Source organism: Mustela nigripes, chromosome 8 (assembly GCF_022355385.1).
Source record: "Mustela nigripes isolate SB6536 chromosome 8, MUSNIG.SB6536, whole genome shotgun sequence".
NCBI lineage: Eukaryota > Metazoa > Chordata > Mammalia > Carnivora > Mustelidae > Mustela > Mustela nigripes.
The window spans coordinates 55,912,399-55,939,244 of record NC_081564.1 but is presented as its reverse complement, the minus strand read 5'-3'; the positions used below and the strand labels follow the sequence as shown (position 1 = coordinate 55,939,244).

Below are 26,846 nucleotides of genomic sequence, written 5' to 3'. Positions count from 1 at the left end.
TTGCTTTCTCCCCAGGTTATGGCATTTAAGCCTAGACTTCAACCATCACCTACATGTACCTGAGTTCCAGAAACATCTATATAGCTGGCTAGGGGAAGTTGTACTTGTGATCCACGGACACTCACACTTAATGCCCAAAGCCCACAAAGTGGCCTGAGAGCCATCCCATGCTGCTGGGCTAATGGCTGCCTGGGCATCACCCAGACTCCTTTTTCTCACCATAAAATCCAGTCACCGTCCTCCAGATAATGCCCTCCCTGTCTCCTCAGTGGCTCCTACTCACCACGGCCACAGCCTGAGTCAGGCTCTCTCCCGGACTGTTGCCACCTGCTCTCCGCTCTTCCAAACACACCCCTGCTCACACCTCACTTAAAAATTCACTGGTAGCTTTTGCTCAGTTTAAAGGAGAACATTTTGCCAATTTCTTCAGAACCCAGAAAGATTCCCAAATCCAATCCGGCAAAGCTCCAAATGTATACAAACGTCAGTTGAATCAGTACATTGTGCACAGGAATATAATACAGTAGCTCAATGATTCTTCACTTTAAAAAAAGCAACAAAGTTCAAACCCCCAAGAAATCTGCAATCTAGTCACAGCCACATTTTGAGAAAACAGGGATCCTGCCCCAGAAGTCAGAAGGAGTTTTACAAAACCTCCTCTTCCTCAGGCCTCTGTGTCTCTGGCTTTTCTAGGCTCTACCGGTATCAAGCTCACTCCCCCTTGCCCCCCGCCCCCAGCACTCTCCCCTCTTGTCAGCCCCTTACCGGCAATACTCAGGAAACCAGAAAGAGCCTCTTAGGCACCAGACGGTAACTCTGAATCCCTGGCTGGCTTTCAGTCACACTTACCTCACAAGGTCACATCCCTTGTCGGCAAATCCCATTTAGAACAAATCATTTGCCGTGAGACGCATCTTCCCAGGTAGCCACTTGCCGCACACGGCACCAGCTGGGTTGTTAACCTGGCTGTTGTGTAATCCTCTAGCATGTTTATGCCAGGGCACAAAATCTTGTCTCCAGCTCGCATCCGTATTTATTTAACAATTACCTTCTTTAATAGAACAAAACCCAGGAAAGCTCTAGGGCATGGAGTGATGGTAGGAACAACAGTGAGCTAAGCACATGTCGGTGCTGCCTCTCTTAAATCACCCACCACCCTATTAAAGCAGCAGCATCATCCTGAGTTTACAGGGGAGAAGGAGGCCAAGCCTGGCAAGGAAGCACAGTCCGCCGCTGGGAAGACCGACCCTGTGCTCTCAGCCACCTCAGCTGCTGCTCCCTCACTGCGCTTGGTCAAACCCTCCTCCCGGAACCAGGACCGAGCAAGTCACTGAGTTGCAGATCTCATGGCTCAGCACCAATGACCCAACACCTACTCGTCTTACGCTCTTTGTCTGTCAATCCGCTGCTCACTGCTAACTGTTTCTGAGCAAGAGAGAGCTAGGACTAGTCTGCAGTTTCTGTCACAGACCCTGCAACTAATCGGCCGAGAATTCTGTGACCCCTGGCCATAGAGTCCTGTGGACAAGGTGTGAGACAGACCAGAGAGTGAGGCACTGCCCTAGAACTGGGCATCCAAACACGCCTCTTCCCATCAAAATATGGGAAGATGAGCTCACCCGCCCTGCTAATGTTTCCATAATTAGGCTCCCCTTTGCCCACTGGTTCCTGTGACTGGTGGAAAGGAGCCAACACACCTTCCTACTTCTGCAGGGAAATAGAAAGCAACTCCCTCTCCAATTGCCTCCCTCCTGCTCCCTCTCCGAGGCTCAGGCTCAAGGTTTGGCTCCTACCACCCACCAGGCCACTAACTGATACACACCAGGCATGAGCCCCAAAAATTTAAGGACAGCCCAGCCTCTGAACACTGTTAACTGTGGCATCCTCTCAACCAGATAAATTTCTGTTCCTATACCTTCCTTCCCTCCTTCCTCTATCCAAGATAGTTGTTATGCTTAGTTATGAAACTCGAGGAAGCCTCGTTCCAGTGTTGAAACTCCTGCTCTGAACATTTTCAGAACTCCTTAGGAATCATCTTCAGTGCCAGTGTTTGAAAAGAACAAGCAAATCAGTGTGATTATCTCAAGATCAAAATCTAACAGTGACGATAAACAATATAGCTCATTAGGATTCCCAAGTCACAGTAAATATTTGCTCTGAATTTTTGCTTGTTCAGCAAATCTGATTCATCCTCAAAACAGTTGTTACTGTTGAACACGTTCTATAGGTTCAGAGCATGGTCCCAGGGCACTCTGGTTCTGAGCACACGCTCTGGGCTTGGAATGAATGGATTCCAACTCAGTCGTGTCACCCAACACCTGTGAGATCTGGGGCCCACTCTTCAACCTCTGTGCCTCAGTTTTCTCACCTGTAAAGAGGGGAAGTGTCTATCACTCTCTTCATATAATTTATAATATGTGCAAACTGCTCAGCACAAGAGCGAGCACAAAGTCAATGCTCCTTACGTGCTGTTCCTGGGGTCACGACGCATCTAGATAGTGAAGGAGAAAAGAGCCAAGCATCCTTCCCGGACAAAGTGGAGGCTGGTTAGGAGGAGGATCCACTCTCCTGAATAAGCATGCCGCCTTAAAACTGCATAGGAAGAAACTAACGAATTGGACCCCCTAACAATATGTTTTATGCAGGCACCAAGAGACATCAGAAGTGAAAATATATTAATAGAAAAGGTAAAAATATTTGTGACATAGTGGTCAGAAATTATTATCTATAATGTGTCAAGGATGCTTACCTTCTATCTGCTCTTTATTTGAATATTTCCATATTAAAATAGAGTAGCTGCTCATTAAAACAAATAAACCATTTAGGAGACAAATGAGCCAAGGATACAAACAGGCAACACTCAGGAAATTTCAACAGCCAGTGAAGCAATTAAAGATGAACCACCTCAATAGTAGTCAAAAAGTGCACAGTGAGGGGCGCCAGGGTGATTCAGTGGGTTAAGCCTCTGCCTTTGGCTCAGGTCATGGTCTCAGGGTCCTGGGATTGAGTCCCACATCAAGCTCTCTGCTCAGTGGGGAGCCTGCTTCCTCCTCTCTCTCTGCCTGCCTCTCTGCCTACTTGTGATCTCTCTCTGTCAAATAAATAAATAAAATCTTTTTTTTTTAAAAAGTGCACAGTGAATTGCTGAGGCAATTTACTTTCCAGAAACATTGAACTTCTGAACAACTCCTCAAACATCCAGTGCTGATGATGGTATGAGAAAATGTTCAGTCACGTGCAGAGGGTGGGACAGCAAAGTGGTGTCACCTCTTTGAAGGCCGGCGGTATGACATCAATAGTAAAAATGTCAGGTCCTTTGATCTAGAATCTCACCCTTAAGAATCCGTCCTAAAAGAAAGCCAACATATGTGTATAAACACATGTGTGTGTGCTTATTCCCAAAAGTTTAGTACTAGGAAAAAAACTGGTATAAAGACATACCAAAATGAGTGAAGGCATCCTGTTTTTATAGTATACCCATATAACGGAACACTAAAGCAATAACTTTTCTAAATGTGATGACATAAAAATCTGGAAGTGGTAATATAAAAAGATGGCAATGTATATTTGATAGTTGCTTATTAACTGCCAAGTACCAAGGATATTTGTTTTATTTCTATGGAATCACAGGAAATAAAAAAAAGTAGTTGAATAAAATGGTGAAGGACAGGGACTCTAGAGACAGACCCCTTGAACTCTAAAACCAGTTCCACCATGAACTCTGAAATCAGTGCCACTGGCTGTGAGACTCTGGACAGTTCCTTTAACTCTCTGTCTCAGTTTCTCCTCCTGCCACGTGGAGATCCTAACAGCTCGTGGAGTAACGGTGAAAATGCGCTTAGTACCCTGAAGCTCCCAGCATACAGCCTGGCAGATAAGCAGGTGCCCAGGAAAGGTGAGCTACTGTCACATCTGTTAATTGCCATTACGGTCCCCCTTTGTACCTATGGTCCAACTAGGTCTGTTTTACACTGCATAGCCAATACTGCATCTTTATATCCTACATCATTTTTACTGGAAATCAGAGTGGCTATGTAGTCAGTGCCCCCTAGGTGCCAGGGGCCATATCTAAGTTGACACATGGCTGTTAGTGGTGGAGCCAAGCACCTGCTCCTAAGGGTCGGTACTCCCATCCTAGGTGGGGATGAGGGGGACTTGAGCAGACTGAGTGCTCCTCTGCCCTTCAGGAGCCGCAGTCTGTTCCCTGCCAGCAGGTTCAGACTGAGCTCCCGATGCAAGGGTCCACACTCCATCTCCACACTGTACCCAGCCTGACTCCTCCCTGAAGTGCAGGTGGCCTGTAGCCCATGTGGGCACGGTCCCCCTCCATTTCGCATGTTCTGGAACCTGCCAGAGCCAGGCCACATCATGTCCCTGCAGCTTGCGGATCAGGTATATAATCAGTCAAACTACCATGTCTGGTCCCTCCAGCAGCGAGCTCAAGGCCTTGGCCCCAACCCTAATCTCCCCCGTGGGCCTGCTGACTTTCTTATCACTTTCAATCTATTAGAATGGGTACTCTGGTGCAACATATATTAAGACTTGGGGGGTTTTACCCCCTTATTTTACCTCTCGTCTAACTTACCTAACAAAGGAGCAATTCTTGAATTAATTTTTTTCATTTCTTGACCACTAGTCGATAATACCACCAGCCAAGAGGTGTGTGCCAACCACCTTCCCCGTACTGAGTCCTCAGCCCCACTCGAACCTCTGGGAGCACTGGGTAGTCAGAGCGACCCCAGGGAGCTTGTCCTGTGTTTCTATTCCCCCAAACAGATTCCTGAGCCTGGCTGCAGAACAGCACGGCTTCCACGACAGAATCATGTAGAATCATGGCTCGATCTTGCCGCTTTGTAATACAGCTTGCATCACATGCCATTTTATCAATTTGGGGGAATGTGATAGATACGAAGCTGATCGGAACCGGGTTTACTGGGCATCTGGCTGCAGAACAGCACGGCTTCCACGACAGAATCACGTAGAATCATGGGTCGATCTTGCCGCTTTGTAATACAGCTTGCATCACGTGCCATTTTATTAATTTGGGGGAATGTGATAGATACGAAGCTGATTGAAACCAGGTTTACTGGGCATCTGGATGACTGAGAAAATCATGAGGTCGAGTCAAACCTTTGGTTGCCCCAGAGGGTTCAGCATACTCCCTAAGAGTTTGAAGTGTAAAACTTTGCTAAATGAGTTAAAACAAAAATGAGCAATAAAGGAGCTCTACTTTCTGTACGGTAGCCAAGAAATCTGAGAATTCTATTCCCTGAATAAAGTCAACTCTGACCCATGCACATAAATGTTTGAAGGAAAATCCACCGAGCTCCATGTGCTTCTAAGGAAGACACCCCCTCCTTCCAATGGTCAACAGGCACCCTACCTTGGCATCATCCCAAGGAGGAATGGAAAATTATAACAAATGACTTGCTGTCTTTTAAGGTGGGGTTTCTCAGATTCAGCGCTACTGATATTTTGGACAGATAATTCTTGGCTGCAGAGGGCTGTCCTGTGCCTTGCAGAATGTTCGGTAACACCCCTGGACTCTACCCACCAGGTGCCAATAGCACTCCGTGTGCCGAATATGGAAACCAAACATAGGTCTCGACACGGCCAGATGTCCTGAGGGATGAAACCACAACCATAATGGAACACGGGGACTGATTCTAGGCTGTTTCCACATCCTGGAGCAGCCCCACCTTTCCTGGACTTACAGCCAGATCCTCTTCTCCTCGCTGGCTCTGCTTGTCCCCTCATCTAACTCATCTCCTGCCTTTTCCAATCCCCTCAACCATCCACGGTGCCTTAACTTAGGAGCAGCACTCAGCAAAATCCCCAATAGTCTCAATGTCTTCATGGACTATTCCTTGCTCCCAACCTGAACTTAGCACGTTGTTCCCTACAGTCCTCTCCTACGGCATGATGGGCTCTTCCCTCACACTCCACAGACCCCTCTTTGCCTATTCCAGATATTTCCCTCCCAATCTCCCTCTAGAAACCCAGCGCCTCAAAACAGAGGCTAGCCAAGGATAGCATGGCGGCCACATCGGGCTTACTGCCTATTTTTATAGAGTCTGTCTGCTAAGGATAGTTTTCAGATTTTTAAATGGTTGAAACACAAACCAGAAGAATATTTCATGACGTGGAAAATTCCAGTCTTGGTGTCCTTATACAAGTAAGCTCATCTGTTCACCTGTCTCTGGCTGCTTTTAGAGAGGCAGAATGCCACTGAATGTTGCAACACAGAAGGTCTGACCTGAAAAGCTTAACCTATGTACTACCTGGCCCCTGACAGAGAAAGCTTCCAGCCCCTGCCTTTGGGGCACATGGCAGTCTTCTGTGCCATCAGCTTCCAGCTGGTTGTCATCATCAACTACCTGCCAGGTCACTCTTCCATGTGTATTAAAATATACACAGGGCTGAAGGCTGGATGACACAACTGTTAACGTTAGTGACTGAATCAAGGTCAAAATTACCTCCGTGAGTTGGAAGGTTGTGTGGAAATCAGCAGGATGAAAGATTTTATATTACTAAGTCACATGCAATGTTCATTATCAGACTGACATACAGAGCAGGAAGAAGCCCTGGTGTGTGCACAGAGGGAAGAACCAGGATGAACAGGGAAACAGTATGGGGAAATTTCATCCATGTAACAGAGTATCAAGCAATAATAGACCTAGAATATTGTGGAGTGCATTTATATCAGAAGACCCTCCTTACAAACAGAAAGTTCAGGGATAGAATGGGGTGCCCTAGAGAGGAGATGGTCTGAGCCCTAGAAGTTCATAGGAAGGTCTCCTGCTCTAGGCTTTAAGACTTTTTTCTCCTAAGATTATATACTTGTAATTTAAACCAGAAATACTGGTTCTTTTGCTGATTCGAGGCTAAAAATAATTTTTTTTTGGTAAAAAATGAAAGCCCCAACATTTTTCTTCCTTCCAGGGCAAAGACAGAAGTACAAAGATGAAGTTTTGTTTGTTTTGTTTTGTTTTTAGAAAGAATGAGAGAGCACACACAAGCACAGGAGGTACGAAGCAAGGGGCAGAGGGAGAGAGAGAATCTGAAGCAGGCTCCACGCCCAGCACAGAGCCCAATGCAAGGGCTCAATCTCGCAACCCTGAGATCATGACCTGAGACGAAAATTAAGAGTCAGGTGCTTAACTGACTGAGTTACTCAGGTGCCCCTTAAAGTATCTTTTGTGACTACATATGCCATGATGAGCTTTATCTTTACACTTACATTTTGGATTTCATTTTTGGAGCAACCGGGTGGCTCAGTGGGTTAAGCATGTGACTCTTGATTTAGGCCCAGGTCATGATCTCAGGGTTGTGAGTTAGAGCCCGTGGGCTCCACGTTGGGCATGGAGCCTGCTTAAGATTCTCTCTCTCCTTCTTCCTCTGTCCCTTCCCCCACCCCCCGCTACCCCTCGCACTAATGTGCTCTCTTTCAAAGAAAAAAAAAAGATGCTTTTAGGTGACAGATGACCCATAACCATAAACTTATCCCTTATTTGATAAAGGCTGAGTGTAGAGTTCTATTTCTTAAGAAACCAAAGCAAACCAATCTGTGCTTTGAGTCTTAGTCCTTACTGGAATAAAGCACAGAGCCCAGCAGGCTTACCTCATAAGGAGACTTTGAAATTTTCTCCTTTTCATCTCTAAGAATTTTTATATTTACGTCAAAAAAATATATCTACATAGTATTTAAATAAAATTTCTTCTCATTCAGTGACTAGGGTTAGAGATGGTGGGTTGGGAAGTGATTCTGCGTGATTTTGGACACTGAAAGGCAAGGGCCAAAGACTTGGGTTTAACCCACAACTCAGCAACTTAGTTCTGGGCTCATCATGAAGCCTCTGTCTTCTCACTTGTAAAATGAGGATGAAAATGCTTGTCCTGCTAGACCTTACAGAGGACCACTGTGAGAATTTTGTATGACATTAAAAGACCACTTTAGTGGAGAATACCATACGCATTTTAGGGAGAACATGAATCTCTAACCTCTGACATGTTCCTATCATCTTCCTTTCAGAGCTGCTGGCACTAGTTGGGTCAGAATTATAAAATCCAGTCTAAAATTCCTATGTGCCATATGCAAGGCATGTTGCTACAAGTCAGCAGGGAGCAGGGCCAGAATGCTCCCATAGATGAAGAGCGGTCTAGGTCAGGCACGCTTCTGTGTCTTTCAAGGGCTGTGGGTTGTCTGTCATAATGAACTACTTGATTCGAACGTACCATTTGGAGGCACAGATGTGGAGCAGGTGACTAAGCTATGCACACTGGGATCATTTCCCATTCGGCTTCTCGTCACCCTTTCTTTCCATCCCACTCCCACCGCTGCCAAAACTGTACTGTTGTTTTGGGGCCAGAGGGCAAAATCCCTCCAACAGGCTTCATGGATAAAGCCACCTCATAATCAATCTGTACAGTGTTATCTGTCTTTACAAACGGGAAAGTGTGTTCTTCTCAAATAAATGCTATAAATTTACGTCAATGCACTCATTTCAGTAAAATGAAAATGCAGTCCTACTTGAAAAGAATGAGACAAGAAGAGTGCAAATTGTCATGTGTAGCTTCCCGTGCCAGATCCCGCCAAGCCCCGTACCTTGAAACTGTCAGCTCTGCCCAGGATAGTCCACTCCGCTGCTGCCGCCCTTGCCAACTTGTCACAAGGCATGGCTGCCTGAGCTTACAACATGGGCACCTTTGACAGGCATAACAGCAAGAAACAGACCAGGAATCTACACGATACAAGTCGGACAGAACAAGAAAACACCAAGTGCTGTGGATAAGGGCTCCAGAGGACTATGCATCTGGGCTGGGCTTACATATAGATTTTCAGCCCACTGTACACACTTCTCTCCATGTTAATTTCCGAAGCCATGAGCTAGCAGCAGTGCTGAAGAGAACATTACATGGTCTTTGAGCACTAAGTTTCTTGAAGATCATAGACTACAAGGGGCAACAACGTTCGTAGCCGACCTTCTCATTCCTCCGTCTCTTTAGAAGTTTTCATCTTCCTTCCATTATAATAGAGCTTGTTCTACACAAACCCTTAGAACAATCTGTAGATGGATAGTTATGTGCTAGAGAAGAGTGTCCATACGGATGGGCTTGCACATCACTCTCAGACTCAGGCCCTCCTCCCCTTCTGTAACAGGAGGTACCCCAAGGCATGGTCAGCTCATCCTCCAGGGATCCTATGAGTACCAGACTACTAGGGGCATCTCTCAAGACGAGGGTGGGTGTTCCCTTAGGAAGGGACATAACTTGATCACTCTCTTAAGAGCACCTAACTTATTCTGAGTTATTTTCTACTTCAGGCAGCCTCATGACCTACATGTGGCTCCCACGTGGATTTCCATGATGACAGAAAATGCTGCAGCTAAATGATGTAAGCGGAGCTCCCACGTGCCAGCAGCAGGAGGGGACGCACTGGCAAACCAGTGTAGCAGGCCGTCCAGGTGGACCTGGCTGACATGGACGGGTCCATAGAGCTCCATCATCCTTGTGAACGGACAGCATTCACTCAGGAAGACAGCAGTGGACCAGACCCCAGAACAGCATGTCCATCCACTTGGCTGCCCCTCTGCTTTATAGAACCATTTCTAAGTTCCTATAGATTTTGTCAAAATTTATTACTTTGTGTGTGTGTGTGTGTGTGTGTGTGTGTATTTAATTTCTCATGAGATCATCAACCTTTCTATTCCTTCCTATCTACCTTCCTCATTCTTACTTTCTCCCAGCCCAGATGTGAGCCTGAGAAGGGCAGAGAGCATACCTTATGTCTCCACTGTATCAGAAAGCCCTGGCTTATAATAGATAAGCAATAAAAGTGTTTGCTAAATGATTAAAAAAAAAAACAATAGCAATAGCATTTCCTGAAATTTACATATATTATCTACCCCTATGAATATAAAGCAATGTATATGTACATATGTTTCTATATTTTATCGATTTTTTTTTAAGATTTTATTTATTTATTTGACAGAGAGAGATCACAGTAGACAGAGAGGCAGGCAGAGAGAGAGAGAGAGAGGGAAGCAGGCTCCCCGCTGAGCAGAGAGCCCCATGCGGGACTCGATCCCAGGACCCTGAGATCATGACCTGAGCCGAAGGCAGCGGCTTAACCCACTGAGCCACCCAGGTGCCCCTATCGATTTAATTCAAACAGATTATTCTATTTAACTAAAATCACCCTCAACTATGCATTGCTACAAGTATTTCAAGACTTAGGATCTTACATTCTCAGGATGGTGCACAATTTGTTTCTACGTTGTTTTGTGTTTTGGATTCTTTTCCATTTGATAAAGCACAGATTTTCTGAACAGATATTAAACGAAATAGGACTATCAAAGCACAAATGTGTGAAGAAGAGCTTGTGGGCTTGGTAAAATCAAATCTATGCCTATCCCCAGGACCAACTTGCCAGGGGGACGTTCCAAGGGACGCTGGGGGTGACGTTTTAAGGAAAGAGAAGAGGCGGGGAGCAAGTCCGGAGAGACTGTGTGGCTGGCAGGGAGGGCAGGGTGGTGGGTCCCTGCGGGGTTGTGACCCCTCCCACCTCTCCGGGGTCCTCACACCCCTCACAAGGGCTGGGGTGATGCTTACTTTTCACAGTGCTCTCGTACTTGACTGTGCTTGAAGCCAGGAGCCGACTGGGAACAGGGACTGGTGGGGGCCGACAGGGGACTCTGGGTGCTCTGCAAGGAGTGCCTGCGGCTGCGCCGGCGGTCCAGGCCTCGCTGCTCGCCCGCGCCGCCGCTACCGCCACCGGAGCACACGCTGGCCCTCCTGCGGTCCCTGCGCCCGCTGGGGGGCGGCTCGGCGCTCTCATCACCATCCTCCAGCCGCAGTGCCACCTGAAAAAGCAGAGCGCAAGGTCAGACGTGACAACCTCTTCGAGACCTTAGGTGTGGTCTGCATTTCAGGCTCCCTCTAAGGAGACTTTCCATTCTTTCCATCCTGCTAACTCCGCTTCTCTAGATCTTCACAAATACAGGCGAGCCTGAGTGCAGTCTGCAAACTGAAAGAGGCTTGCCGCTGTTTACTTTCCCAGTCAAATGCAGAGGGAAAGGCCCACAGCTATCCTGAGTAGGTCTGAAAAGGACTCTGTAAGTAGGCTCTTTACCCTGGAGCCCAGCACTGTCCTCTCCCAGGCTGCAGCTCTCCGGGCTCCCCTTGCTCTGCTCTGGTCCAGAAGGAAGGGTCCTGAAGCCCAGCCGCAGGGGGCCCTCCAGTGCCTGATCATTCCTGAGCTCGCTTCCCGACCCAGCACAGCCAGGATTCTGGCTGGAGGCGAAAGCCACCCGAGGCAGGTGAGCGAAGCTGGCCTCAGCCGGGGATCTGTCGCAGAGGGCCCTGCAGCAACACGGACTGCCTGAGGTCAGCGCCTGACCCGGCACTGCAGCGAGGGGGCTACCCTCCCCCTGGCCTGGTCCCCAGAGTGCAGTTGGAGCCTGAAGTGACACAAGAGAGCCAACATATGCTCGTCACAAAAATACGTACCAGAGATAGACCTCACCTCTCAAGCCGTTGTTTTGTTTTAAATCTCCTCTTAAAAGTAACGCATATTTGGCCAGGAGAATAACTGCCTTACACTTGGCCACTTTGAACTTCCCGCAGGAACCCGAGCCAGCTGGCACCACACCCCCGGACCTCTGCCCTCCCCCGAAGGGTATTTTAGTCCTGCTCCTAGTTGGCACCCTCTGCGCAGGCGCAGCTCGGCCATCTCTTAATCTCGCTCCGTCCCGGGTCCTGCTCTACAGCAGCCTCGGTTTGGGGGCTGCTGCCATCGGCCTGGGCTCTGCCGTGGCTCCCTCCTTACCCGTGCCCACTCTTCCCAGCCAGGGGCAATGCTCGCCTGCATCGCCAGCTCCCGTAAGTGGGCTCTGTGCCCGCCCTCACTAAAACTGGAGAGCCGGCAGGGCACAAGCTGTGGCTGCCTAGACCTCGCCTGCATGCTGGAGTGCTGCTCTCCAGCCAGCTGAGACCCGCAGCTAGTCAGCTGCCTTTTCTCCAGCCCGCTCCGGGAGGATATCAGTGTTGCATTTGTGGGACTGCTTTAAGAACAGCTTCTATAGAGATGAGTGGCTGGTATTCAATAAATAGGTCCATCCTTAACCAAGCAAGGCCGTCAGATGCAGGGACCCAGGATGGACACAAATCCCCTCACTGCACAGAAGTGGCATGGCTGAACCCGTCCCAGCCAAGTCCAGCAGTGCAGTGTCTCTGACTCCACAACCGAGGAGTACCATGGTCCTGCACCCCCAGAGAGGCCGGTTCTCCGGCCCTGCAGGAGCTGTTGGTCACATTTCACAGCTCAGTCCTGACAGGGTAGAGAACAGAGACCCAGACTGGCTGACCATGCAATATGGTTTTCATATCACCTGTCTGTAGAAAACCACACTTAGTGCAAAATCAGGGGTTCCCCATGTCCCAGGTTTGGGCCCCCGTACTCATCCAGCCAAGTGAGCTTGACTGTGTCAAGGCCACGTTGACCACCCTCATCCGGGTTCCCAAGGATGAACATCTGGGACAGCTGGCCTGTTTCACAGGGGGGCACCACCCCCTTTCTTCCTCCCATCTCCAGTTTCCTCTGGCTCTAGCTTTTGGGTAAGATCTATTGAGTGAAAACGCCATCTTTGTTCTGGATACATTTTATAACACTCTCTCAGGTATAGGAGGACAATTTAATAATATTTTGACTATTTATTCTCCCAGAATTTACTAGTCAGACATAATTTTGGGAGGTTTGAGGTAACAATTGATAACAGTTCAGAAAAGATATGGTTATAAAATGTCATCGGAAAAAACTAAAGCAAAAGATCATTGGAAAGTCCGTTTCCTAGGGGTCGCCCCTCCAACATCACTGCAGGAACTAAGAAAGGAATGGTGCATTTGGTTAATCACGTTCATCATCTCCGTGTTAGCACTTTAAATGGCATTCTCTGAAGAAGTTGGAGAATGATTGTATATCTAACGAAGGATGGCATTTTAAAGTATTTCTAACCAATTGTTTTTCCTCATTTTTGAGATATAAAATTCTAGACCATTTGAACTTATTCTGACCCAAAGTATTGATTCTGCTTCTTATTAAGCACACATTTGGAATGATAAGATTAGGAGATAAAGTAGAGTTCAGATATTTCTAATTCCTTGTCTAACCTCAGAGATCCAAGGATCAAATAGCATGCCTCTCACAGCTCCTTTCAGAGAGAAGCTTTGTGCACACAGCACAGACCAAACCCCACTTTAACTGCCTTTTGTCAGAGAAGATGGAGACAATCAAGAAGTTTAAATGAAAAGAAAAATCTGGAAAAATTATCAAAGAAACCCCATAAAACAAATTTTAATGGGGGCTTCTAAAGTTCAGAACCTCAGCAAAACATCTATCTCTTAAAAAGAAAGAAAGGGGCACACAGAAGGGTACACACGGAGCTCAGAATCCCAGTCAGTTCAATGTCCTCTTTAGGCCTCACTGCGAGCAACTGTATGACATAAAATTCAGGACTGGTGTTCACTCATGATTTTGTTTTTACAAGAAGAAACGTAGAGTCACCAATATCCACCAGAGACAGGAAGAGAGGCTTTCCTTTCCCATGCAAGGATATGGTGGGAGTGCCCATTTATTTAGATTCTAGGGAGCACGACAAATTAGTCAAGAACGTGCAGAGCTGGCCAAGAGCTGGAGAGAACAGTGCTTGCCACGCCTCTTCCTCCAAATCTCTGGTGTCAGATCTAATTAACTACATGTGCAACAGGCGTCCTCCACCAAACCCAAGATGAGCTCAACCATGTCCCAGGGACTCTCTCGTCTCTCCCTAATGAGGAAGCATTTCACTTCCCCGGCCCCTCAGCAAACACCTTCTAATTCTTTTAATTAAATGTAGAACACTGTCTATACGCTAACACCCAGAACAAACGGTTTCTCAATCCGGCACTGAGTGCTCGCATACTCTACCCCCACCTTACTAGGAAAGCGATTAGAAGCAGTGTAGGCCGCTGTAACCGCTTCCATCCACTGCTGAGGCCGGAGAATGATCGAGATGCTCTTTTCAAGTTTTTATTATGGAAATTTTCAAACATACGCAAAGTATGAGAGAGCCTGTGAAGACTGCAATGGGTTCATCACCCCTGAGAGTCCAACAAGTACCAACCCCATCCAGGTTTGTGTTATTTCATACGTCACTCCCTGCCCCCAAGCCCAGACTTTACTTCAAAGTAAATCCCGAATCATAGCATTTCATCTGTAAAATGAATTTCATCCCTAAAAGATAAGGATTTTTAAAAACCATAACCATTATAACACGGTTCCACTTAAACTAATTTTTTAATACCATCAACTATCCAACAATGTGAACCTTTTTTTAAAAAATATTTTTATTTATTTATTTGACAGAGAGAGAGAGAGATTACAAGTAGACAGAAAGGCAGGCGGGGGCGGGGGGAGCAGGCTCCCTGCTGAGCAGAGAGACCCATGTGAGGCTTGATCCCAGGACCCTGAGATCATGACCCGAGTCGAAGGCAGACGCTTAACCCACTGAGCCACCCAGGTGCCCCCAATGTGAACCTTTTTGATGGAAGTCAAAAGCTACCACATTTCTTTGAGTTTATATCATTATATTACTACTACCATTGGGACAGGCAGCCACCATTGCATAAGAGATACACTTTCTCCGTACTGCTATCTCACACCTTCCTCTTAATCCTTAAGAGGATTGCTTCTTAACCAAGAACTTGCTTCTTTTTTTTTTTTTTTTAAAGATTTTATTTATTTGATAGAGAGAAATCACAAGTAGACGGAGAGGCAGACAGAGAGAGAGAGAGGGGAAGCAGGCTCCCTGCTGAGCAGAGAGCCCGATGCGGGACTCGACCCCAGGACCCTGAGATCATGACCTGAGCCGAAGGCAGCGGCTTAACCCACTGAGCCACCCAGGTGCCCCAAGAACTTGCTTCTTAATCAAGATAATCAATCAATCATAGTTGCTTCTTAATCAAGAAGCAACTATGCCAATGGCAGCTTGTAGGAGATGGTCACAGCACTGGGTTCCCAGAGAGCCATGCCTCTTGTTTCCTCGTTCTTGTGCACCCACCCCTCTACACTGAGGCCATTTTCCATGGGACTTGCTTTGGCCAATGGGACATCAGCAAACATGAGGCAAACAAGGCTTAAAAGGTGTTTGCACATTGGGACTGGCCCTTCTAAAATGCTGCTACCATGTGAAGAGGTGTGGGCTAGCCCACTAAAGATACATAGCCCAGCCAAGAGTCAGCACCCAAAGCCAAACCAAGTGAATGAGGCCATCTTAGAACACGCAGCCCCAGTCAAGCCACCAGATAACTGCAGCAGCATGAGACTCTAGGCTGAACCAGGCCCAAATGTCGGAATTACAGAATCATGAGCAAAATTGCTGTATTATGTCACTGTTTTTGGCTTGCTGGCTATGCGGCAATGGGAATGGACATACATTTTAAAAATCACCTATGATATGAGAGGACTTTAAGAGATTGGACTTATTAGTTAATGATCCCTAACATTCATAGCAACCCCTCTCTTTCAGGGTCTCTGGATCCAATTCCAACACAGGGGGTCAAGCAATTCTTGGACATCTGCAGAGTGTCTAAGAGTTAAACTCAATTCAACTCAGTTCTGACACTATCTCCCCAGAGCCAGCATCAAATATTCTAGGTTAAGAGTTCAGTTCTACAGGACTGCCCCACTGCCTCCCACCCCAAGTCAGAAGCCAGTTGCAAGCTCCAGGCTCTTACCTACGCTTCTGACCAACCACATTGGAGGGTCCAACAACCTCCTCCTTAGGTTCAATGAATTTGCTGGCGTGGCTCACAGAACTCAGGGAAATACTTACATTGACCAGGTTATTAAATGGTAGGATAAAAAATATGAATCAACAGCCAGATTCAGAGATATATAGGGCAAGTTCCCAAACAAAGGAGCTTCTGTCCTCATGGAACTTGGTGGAATGTGGGAGCATTCTGCTTCCCCAAGATTGAAAGTTCTCCATAGTAGACCCAAGAGCTGTCCTCTTGGGTTTTTATGGAGGCTTCATGATGTAGCCATGATTGACAAGTCATGGGCCATTGGCTGATCCAACCTCCACCCCTCCAGCCCCAGGGGGTCAAGGTTTGGGACTGAAAATTCCAACCACTTCATCACATCGCTGGTCCTCCTTTGGCAACCAGTCCCCACTGTTAAGTGCTTTCCAAAAGCCACCTCACTAACATAACAAAGTATGCCTTTATCACTCTTTACACTTGGGAAATTACAAGGGTTTGGGGAGCTGTGAGCCAGAAATGAGGATAATGACCAAATACATATTTCTTAAAATAAATCACATTATCACACTCCCACCCCCAAAGTCTCCAGCCTTAATATGCTTTTCCATTACCAGGATTTGAATTTTGAATCCTGAATTTCTGTATTTGAAAACTTACATAGAGCTGTAACAATTAAAATGAATTTAATTAAACAGGAATTAAACACCTCTCTGAAATGGATTTAAATTACATGGAATTGGGCCTGTCCCCAGAAAGTCCAGGACATGTGGTCACCAGACATTCTTCACTATTAGGAAGAATTCTAGAAGCCCAACCACGTTCTCTACAATTACATGAAAACATTCATAGTTTTTTGTGAGGAAAAGGCTGGCTCTGCATATACATCTCCTTGCTGTCCCTGCAGATACTGAACTTAGTTGTCCTGTGGCAGTAAATATTTTTCAAAACATTCACTTTCAGAAAGGAATAAAAACCCTGACTCTGCCCAGTATCTCAAGCATTGAGCTGTCCCCTTGAGGTATCACTCAAGGCATCTTTCCTTTAAGATAGCTGCATTCTGATTAAATCATACCCATTCTTCAACTGGGCATGTGGCAAATGCAGTCCATAAAACAAGTGATATTTAAAAGGGACCTTCATTTGAGTACTTACTGAATGTCTACTGTTGATAGGCACACTGCTGGGTCCTGGGGCCAAAGAGAGAAATGGGACATGCCTCAGAGTAGCAGCTCAAAGGAAGACTGACAGACAAGTCTGTCCTGAGGACTGTTCAGTCCGAGGTAGGGTCATAGTGAGTTCTCTTAAGTTGTGAGCAAAGAGGAGGGGACAGGCAGCCGGAACTTTTTTTATCTTGCCATGAAGGTCTTGTGGATAAGGCGACAGCTATGGTGACCCCTACAGGAGTAGGAATTTGCCAACTGTGAGAACAGGAAGGAAGAACTCAAGGCAAAGAAGAGAGAATGAAGGAAAGCCCCCTGCTCTCCCCGGCAAAGACCTGCCTTCTGTGTTCCAGAGATAGGAGGGGACTTCAGAGACATCGTAGGAGTGGCCAGAGACAAGGCCACAGGATTATAAAGGCTACGGATAATGTAGGTCCCTATAACAACTCAAGGTATCTGGGCTCCATCCTGCTGGCCACAGAAAAGTCTTCTCATGTATTCATTCACTCATCTGCTTACTTGAGAGTTTGTTCTCTCAAACAGAAGAATGGCATAGTCAGATCTGACTGTCAGGAGGATCCTTTCTTCTGTTGCTGGGAATTGGGCCAGTGGAGAAAACAGAGAGGCCTCCCTGGGATGCAGCCCCTGCAGGACGCCAGCCTCGCAGGCTCAGGTCATGCTGCTTTCCCGGCCCCTGACCCCTCTGGTCACACCAACCTCTTTTTTACCCTTCGTTCCTGCCAAGCCAGAGCTCCTCCCCTGCTTTGCCCTCCATCACTATCTTTCTTCAGGCCCTCTTCTCAGAAGCCGTCTTCCCTGCTCCTGCCTCACTTTCTCACCCCTACTTCATCCTGCCTCTCTCCATCAACATGTTCGGAGCTTCCAATTCTCAGTATATTCATGCACTTGGTCACTGTCTGCACCCTGTGAGAGGATGCACTCCCTGAAGGCAATGAGCATATCCATCTAGCTCGCTGCTATGTCCTGGGGTCTGGAATAGGGCCTGGAACATAGTAGGTGCTCAATGAAGTGGTGCTGAGGAACAAATGAATGAGAAGAAGATATCATAATAATCCAGGTATGAAACAACAGGATCAGAGCTAGGGGAATGGAGAAGAAAGTGAGGTTGTCAGCGATCAGATTTCTAAATGGGAGGGGAGGGTGCAGAGGAGGGAAAAAAGGCCCCCATGAATGAATGTAACACAAGAAGAGAAGCAGGCAGAGAAGCAGGCGTGCCTTGGCAAAAGCTCAAGGTCAAATATCAGCTGCCAGCCTCCAAAGCGGCTGAGCTCACTCGGTGAACCTAAACAGGCCACACAGACTGAGAGAGGAGGTCTGATAAGGAAACCCCAATGCTGCAAGGGAGGTCAGAGAAGGTCCCTAGGGAGGACACTGAGGAGGAAAGATCAGAGAGCTATCCTGGAGCCAATTGTATGCTTAGTCACCAGAAATACACAAGACGCAACACACAAGAGTCATCTAAGAAACACTAGCATTCTTTCAAAAGGCTAGTGAAACAGTGATGTCCCGCCTGATAAAAAGGGCATAGAAAGAGATGGAGAGGAAGAGAAGAGGTGGGGGGAGGATGAGGGGAAGCCAGTCTTACACTTAAGAGTACTCGTGTACAACTCCTAAATAAGGTAGTAACAAACAGAATCCAGCACCATATTTTAAAAAAAGAACACATCATCGCCAAGTGCGTTACAGTCTAGGAACATGAGGATGGTTAACAAAAAGTAAGGAAATGAAATAAATAATCAATCCAAAAAACTAGAAAAATAACAACAAGCAAACTGAAAGAGAAGAAGAAAATTAAAAGGCAAAAATTGAAGAGGAAGGAACACCTCCAAACTCATTTTCTGGGGCCAGCATTACCTTGATACCAAAACCAGATAAAGAACACACACACACACACACACACACACACACACACATATTACAGGGTAATATCCCCAGTGAACATCACTGCAAAAATCCTCAACGAAATATTAGCAAACCAAATTCAACAATACATTAAGAGGATCATACACCATCCTCAAGGGGGATTTATGCCAGGGATGCAAAGATGGTTTAACATCCACATATCAATCAACCGCATACATCATCTTAACAAAGGATAAAAATCATATGATCATCTCAGCTGGTACAGAAAAAGCATCTGACAAAAATTCAGTATCCATTTATGGTGAAAATTCTTAAAAAGGTAGGTATAGAAGGAAATACCTCAATATAACAAAGGCCATAGAGAAAAAAGGCAGAACTAACATCACACTCAAAGGTGAAAAGCTGACAGCTTTTCCTCTAAGATCAGGAATAGACAAGGATGTGAGATCTCATCACTTTTAATCAATATAGTATTTGGAGTCCCAGCCACAGCAGTTAGGCGAGTAAAAGAAATAAAAGGCTTCTAAACTGGAAAGGGAGAAGTAATAAAAGTGTCACTATTTATAGATGACATGATACTATATAAACACCTCAAGACTCCACCAAAAAGGAAAAAACAATTAGAACTAATAAGTGAATTCAGTAAAGTTACAGCATACAAAATTAATACACAAAATGGGTTGTGTTTCTATATACTAATAATGAGGTATCAGAAAGAAAAATTAGATAACAATCCCATTTATGATTACATCCATAAAAATACCTAGAATTCAATTTAACGAACGCAGTGAAAAACCTATGTTCTAAAAACTATAAAACACCGATGAAAGGAATTAAAGACAACACAAATAAACGGAAAGATATACCATGCTGCTGGATTGGAAGAATACTGTTAAAATGTCCCTTCTACCCAAAGTCATCTAAAGATTCAATGCAGTCTCCATCAAAATACCAATGGCATTTTCACCAAAGTTGAACAAATAATCCTAAAATTTGTATGGAACCGCAAAGACCCCAAATAGTCAAAGCAATCTGGAGAAAGAAAAAACAAAGCTGGAGTTATCATACTCCCTGATTTCAAACTCTACTACAAGGCTATAGTAATCAAAACAGTATGATACTGGCACAAACACAGATACATAGATCAATAGAAGAGAAATAAAGCCATCAACAAACCTCTGACAAAGGAGGCAGCAATATACAATGGGGGAAAAGACAGGTTCTTCAATAAATTATGATGGGAAACTGGACGACTACAAGCAAAAAAATGAAACTGGACCAGTTCCTTGTATCACGCACAAAAATAAATTCAAAATGGAGAAAAGACTTGAATATAAAACCCCAAACCACAAAATTTCTAGAAGAACATCTCTTGGACATCAACAGCTCTTGGACATCATCCTCAACAGTATCTTTTCGGACCAGTCTCTTCAGGCAAGGTGAACAAAAACAAACATTAACAAATGGGATTACATCAAACTAAAAAGCTCTTTGTACAGCGAAGGAAACCACCAACAAAACAAAAAAGGCAGCCTACTGAATGGGAGAAGATGTTTGCAAATTATACATCCCATAAGGGGTTAATATCCAAAATATACCAAGACACTCCAAAACTCCCAAACAACCCAATTAAAAAATGAACAGAGGACTTAAACATTTTTCCAAAGAAAACATACAGATGGCCAGCAGACATGAAAAATGCTCGGCATCATGAATCATCAGGGAAACATATCAAAACCACAGCGAGATATCACCTTACACTGGTCGGAATCAGCTGTTATCAAAAAGACAAGAAATAACATGTGTTGGTGAAGATGTGGGGAAATGGGAGGCCGTGTGCACTGTTGATGGGAATGTAAGTTGGTGTACTATGGAGAACAGTACAGAGATTCCTCAAAAATTTACAAATAGAACTACCACTTGACCCAACAATCCCACTTCCGGGTATTTCTCCAAAGAAAATGAAAATACCAATTCAAAAGAGATATAGGCCCTCCTATGTTTATTGCAGTTTTATTTATAATAGCCAAGATATGGAAGCAACCTGAGTGTCCACTGACAGATGAATGGATAAAGAAGATGTGGTATATACACACAATGGACTATTACTTAGCCATAAAACAAAATGAAATCTTGCTATTTGCAACAACATGGGTGGACCGAGAAGGTATAATGCTAAGTGAAATAAGTCCAACAGAGAAAGACAGATACCATATTATTTCACTTATATGTGGAATGTGAAAAAAACAAAACAACAAAACAGGCTCATAGATACAAGGAACAAGCTGTTACCAGAGTAAGGATGGGCTCAGAGGGTGGGGGAAATATATGAAAGGGATTAAGGGGTATAAACTTGGAGTTATAAAATAAATAAGTCATGGAGATGTAATGTACAGCATAGGGAATATGGTCAATAGTATTGTAATAAATTTGTACAGTGGAAGATAAGTAGGCTTATCCTGGGACCATTTCATAATGTATAAAATGACTGAATCATTATGGTGTATACCTAATAGGATACTGTATGTCAACTGTACCTCAATTTTAAAAACAATCATTGAGGGCCCCTGGGAAGCTCAGTAGGTTGAGAGTTTGACTCTTGACTTTGGCTCAGGTCATTATCTCAGGGTGGTGAGATAGAGCCCCATGCTGGGCTCTGGGCCACATTCAGTGGGGAGTCTGCTTGAGATTCTTGCTTTCTCTCTGCCTCTCCTCCCTGCATTCTTGCTCTCTCTCAAAACAAATAAATAAATCTTTAAAAAGAAATAAAAAATATTGAGTTGCAAACAGAAAAGCAGTGCAAATCATATATGTCAAAATTATTATTTAAAAAACAACAAAATAGACAAAACTACTACTTTATCTAGAATTACAAACAAAAATTACAAAATATCAAAGGGAATATATCCACTGACATAGAGAAAGTTAAAAACATTCATAGGAGATTATATGTCTCATTGTTTATCCACTTAAAATCCAAAAGAAATGAATGATTTCCTAGTAAAATATAATTTAGCAAAATTGATCCCAGTAAAGATACAGAGTTGCCAAAGATATTCTCCTGCCCTCACCAGTCCATGCATGCAGACACACACACGCACATACAGACGCACTCCTCTTCACAGGCCCACACAGTTCTCTAAGGGAATTCTAGCAAATCATCAGAGAGGACAAACATTTCTAAGTATTTTTATAAAGTGAGAGTGGGCATCCTTGTCGTGTTCCTGATCTTAAGGGAAAGGCTCTCAGTTTTTCCCCATTGAGAATGGTATTTGCTATGGGTTTTTCATAGATGGATTTTATCAAATTGAGGTATGTTCCCTCTACCCCTATACTCTGAAGAGTTTTAATCAGGAAAGGATGCTGTATTTTGTCAAATGCTTTTTCTGTATCAATTGAGAGGACCATGTGATTCTTCTCTTTTCTCTTATTAATTTGTTCTACCACACTGATTGGTTTGCAAATGTTGAACATTTATTTACTACAGATTGAAAATAGAGCTACCCTATGACCCAGCAATTGCAGTACTTGGGTATTTACCCCAAAGATACAGATGTAGCGAAAAGAAAGACTATGTGCACCCCAGTGTTCATAGCAGCAATGTCCACAGTAGCCAAATCGGGAAAAGAGCCAAGATGCCCTTCAACGGACGAATGGATAAAGGAGATGTGGTCCATATACACAGTTGAATATTACTCAGCCATCAGAAAGGATGAATAACCAACTTTTGCATCAACATGGATGGGACTGGAAGAGATTATGCTGAGTGAAATAAGTCAAGCAGAGAAAGTCACTTATCATATGGTTTCATTTACTTGTGGAAGATAAGGAATAGCATGGAGGCCATGAGGGGAAGGAAGGGAAAAATGAAGGAGGGGAAATCCAAGGGGGAGAGCAACCATGAGAGAGTATGGACTCTGAGAAACAAACTGAGAGTTTTAGAGGGGAAGCGGGTGGGGAGATCGGTGAGCCCAATGGTGGGTATTAAGGAGGGCATGTACTGCAGGGAGCACTGGGTGTTATATGCAAACAATGAATCATGGAACACTACATCAAAAACTAATGAAGTACTGTATGGTGATTAACATAACAAAAAAGGAAGAAACAGAACATCAGAAAAAAATAAATATTTTTTATAAAGCAAGAATAAAACTAATACTTACACAAAAAAGTATTGCATATACACACAAAGAGGAAAGTCCAAGAAGACTCAACAGCAACACTGTCAGGGCAACAACACCACAAACCAACCGACATCCATTATGAGAACAGCGGGTAAATAAACTGTCATACATTCACCAGCAGTAAAATGAGTGAGTGAGTACACCATACAATAACATGGGTAGATTTTTGGGTTTTGTGTTTTTTTGTTTTTTTGTTTTTTAAGGCGATTCCAGCACAGTGCTTGGGCTCACGACCCTGAGATCCTGACCTGAGCTGAATTAAGAGTCTGTAGACACTTAGATGACTGAGCCACTCAAGTGCCGCAACATGGGTAGGTTTAAAAACAACAATCAAATGAGAAAACTATAAAAGGGTACAAATGATATATTTCCCTTTATAAAAAGTTTGAGAACAGACATAATTAAACATATGTTGTTTAGGGATCCAGACTGGGAGGAAGGAGTTAAAACAGCTGGCCTGTGACCTCTTTACTCCTTTTACTGACCAGTGCCTCTGGAGAAAGAAAAAAGGCAAGTGACCACTTCTAGTCTTTTGTTAAGTATGCTGATAACCAGCCTACTTAATAAACAGCCTAGTGATACTTGTTAAAATGAGAGCTCTTGTTTCTGGAAAGCCCTTACCAGGACAGGACTGGCTAAGGGTCACCTGGTTACGGGTTACCTGTGGTAAGTAAGTATAGATTGATGGCCTCATCAGCCACGACTCTCTGAGCTATGAAGTAGAGATGTCTTGTAAGAGAATGTTACTCACCGGGCAGGGGGGACCTGTGACCCCACACTTGGAGACCTCTCCTATTCTGGGTCTAAGAGCACACGTCTGAGCCATGACCAAAAGAGCTAAGACAGACCCCTCCTTGGTCCCTCTGCATCTCTTAAGTCTGTATTCTTGAAATTATTAGCATAACTAGATTAGCACAGCTAGGTAACAAGATCTCTGATCTGTCAACTGATTTGAGAATCTGAGCCTTTGCGTGCTCACAGAATAAGTGATTTTTGGGTAAAAGTATAAATAAAAGAATAGTGCTGAGGCTAGTGGATAACACCAGGGAGGGCTACAAAAGACACTTCTGAGTTCCTGGTAATGTCCTGATTCTTAAATACAGGAGGGTGCCAGTCAGGATTCTCCAGAGAAACTCAATAAATAGGATAAATGTGAAGATTTATTATAAAGAATTGGCTCTCGTGATTGTGGAGGCTAACAAGACCCACGATTGGCTGTCCAAAGGCCTGAGAACCAACAGGGTTAGGCTCAGAGGGAGTTCAAAGGTAGTAGGCAACCCATGTCCCAGCTCGTTACCATCAGGCAGAGAGAATTTGTTCCACTCAACAGACTGGATGAGACCTGTCCACACTGGCAAGGCAAACTTCTGGACTCAGTCAACTCAGGTCTTCACCTCATCCAGAAACCCCCTCACAGACACACCTAGAATCATTCTAGACCTAGACCAATTATCTGAGCACCTTGTGGCCTAGCCAAGTTGACACATAAAATTAACCATCACAACAGGCATTTGTTTTATTCTTTAAATAAAACATAGATGCTATATTTGTGAACGACATGACCTTGGTGCTAAATGTATGAAGCAAATGCAATTTGATAAAAGAAGGTAATGAGTGGAGAACACCTTAGAACAAGTTGGTGTGAAGGGGATGAGGAGGTAGCTTGAGAATTGGGTAGGCTCAGGTGCAGCCTGAAACAAACACAGATTCCTGGAGTAGGTATCTAGGCCACTTTTCATAATTCTCTCCTAGTTGGTTCACTAATGGGAAATTTACCTGCATTATGCCATCTTCCAATATATATTGATTACAAAGAATCCAAAGCTGTATTCCTGTAAGTCTCAGGGTGAGCAGTCTCAGAGATGGGAGTTCCGATCAGGTGGAAAGGAGCTAAGGTAAGAAAGTATCTGTACTGGGAAAAATCCACCTTTCACTTTCCTGTAAGCCGACTGTGTTTAGTTTCTTCCTTCTCCATCTCTGGTATTCTTACGTGAACCTCTCATTTACGAGCCATAAGAATATGGCCCTCCACCATCCACTGGCTTTCCAACACCACGTGCCAGTGATAACGACACACATAAGTCAGAACAGATACCCGGGGGAAAGAGTTTCAGCTGGAGAAGATGCCCAGAGCGGGGACACAAGGAATAGGCCTGCTGGGTAGTTATGGGAAGCTTTAAGCTCTGATAACAAGTATCTCTGGTTCAGCTTCTTCTGATCTCTCCTAAGATCACATAAAGATAATTCTGTTCTGTACCTCATTGGTCACTTTTTATGACAATGACTTACAGCAGATAGTGAATTACATGTCAGTCTCTCCACTTCTATCCAGTAAAATCCCAATGGAGGCTCTTAACTGGGAGATATCCCTCCAAGAGCTCTACCCATGCACACAAGTTTATGAATAAAGCTGTCCGTCATAACAGCATTTCCAATCGCAAAGAGTTTGGAAATAATTCAAATCTGAAAAAACGGAGATTGGCTATATTATGGTACATGCATACGGACAGAATGTTGTGTCCCTAATAAATTAAGTTCTTGAAGATTTAATGACCAAAAACACCCGGCTCCAACATATTTACCAGTAAAGATTCAGTACACAACACCGTATAAAGACAATTATCTCCATAGTTAAGAACATACACCTAGTATACAAAAAAGGCTAGAAAAATGGATCAAAATGTTAACCACGGTTAGTGGTTAAAATCATGGGTGATTTTTTTTTTCCTCTTACACTTATATATTCCTCAACAAGTACATCATTTTTACAAGTGGAAAAAGGAAAGATAAAAACTATATATCACTATGAATACAACTGATCAGTTAGGTCAGAAGTAGAACAATACAACCCTTATACTGAGAAATATACATGAAAATTTATATTTGATAAGGATCTAGTATCCAGAATACATTAAGAATCCTTACAGTTCAGGAGTAACAAAACAACCCAATTTAAAAATAGGCAAAGGATCTGAACAGACACATCTCCACAAAAAGAATAGAAAAATGGCCAACGGGCACAAGGAAAGAAGAGGCTCAACATCATTGGTCACTGGGGAAATGCAAATCACAGCCAAAATGTGTACCACTTCACACCCACTGGGATGGCTGTGATTTCTAAACAAGGACAGTAATAAACATTGAGGAAGATGAAAACAAGTTGGAACCCTTGGGGCAACCTCTGTGGAAAACAGTCTGGGGGTCTCTCAAAGAGCTATGCGTCCAGTTACCATTATGACCAGCAGTTTTACTCTTTAGATATATAGCCAAGAGAACTGAAAGTAGATGTCCACACAGAAGCCTGTACACAGATGTTCATAGCAACATTATTCATAGCTGCCCCCCCAAATGGAAATAACCCAAACGTCCATCCAGTGATGAACAGATCATCAAAATGTGGTGCTATCCAACAACGGAACGTTAACACAAAAAGGAAGGACAGATACATGCTTAAAATATGGCTGAACCCTGAAAACATGTTAAGTGAAAGCTAGTCCCCAAAGTCACATGTTGTATGGTCCCATTTATAAGAAATGTCTAGAAAAGGCAAATCCGAGAGAGAGTAAATTAGTGGTTTGGGAGTATCCAGTATGGGAGCAGGAAGAAATGAAGAGTGTCTGCTAATAGTATGGGGTTTCTTTTGGGGATGATGAGTACATTCTGGACAAAGTCCTCAAGGATAGCCTAGTTCACCCCATTCTTATGGGTAAGCAGGTGTCTAAAGTAGTTAGCTTTCCCGTTTAGTCACACACCCGAGGGGAATCAGAGCTCCAGATTCTGCCCCCTTCAGGCCAAGAAGGGAAATGGGGACAGTGAGGAT

General features: G+C 44.5%; 1 protein-coding gene across 10 annotated transcripts in view; it reads right to left on the bottom strand.

Annotated features, from left to right (window-relative positions):
* FHOD3 (formin homology 2 domain containing 3) overlaps positions 1 to 26,846 on the bottom strand; it is a 471,315-nt gene that overhangs the window by 133,888 nt on the left and 310,581 nt on the right. For all 10 annotated transcript variants that reach the window (XM_059409488.1, XM_059409491.1, XM_059409490.1 and 7 more), the window contains exon 10: positions 10,612 to 10,862. In XM_059409488.1, coding sequence (XP_059265471.1) covers positions 10,612 to 10,862 — 251 coding nt within the window. The remainder of the gene's footprint in view (positions 1 to 10,611; positions 10,863 to 26,846) is intronic.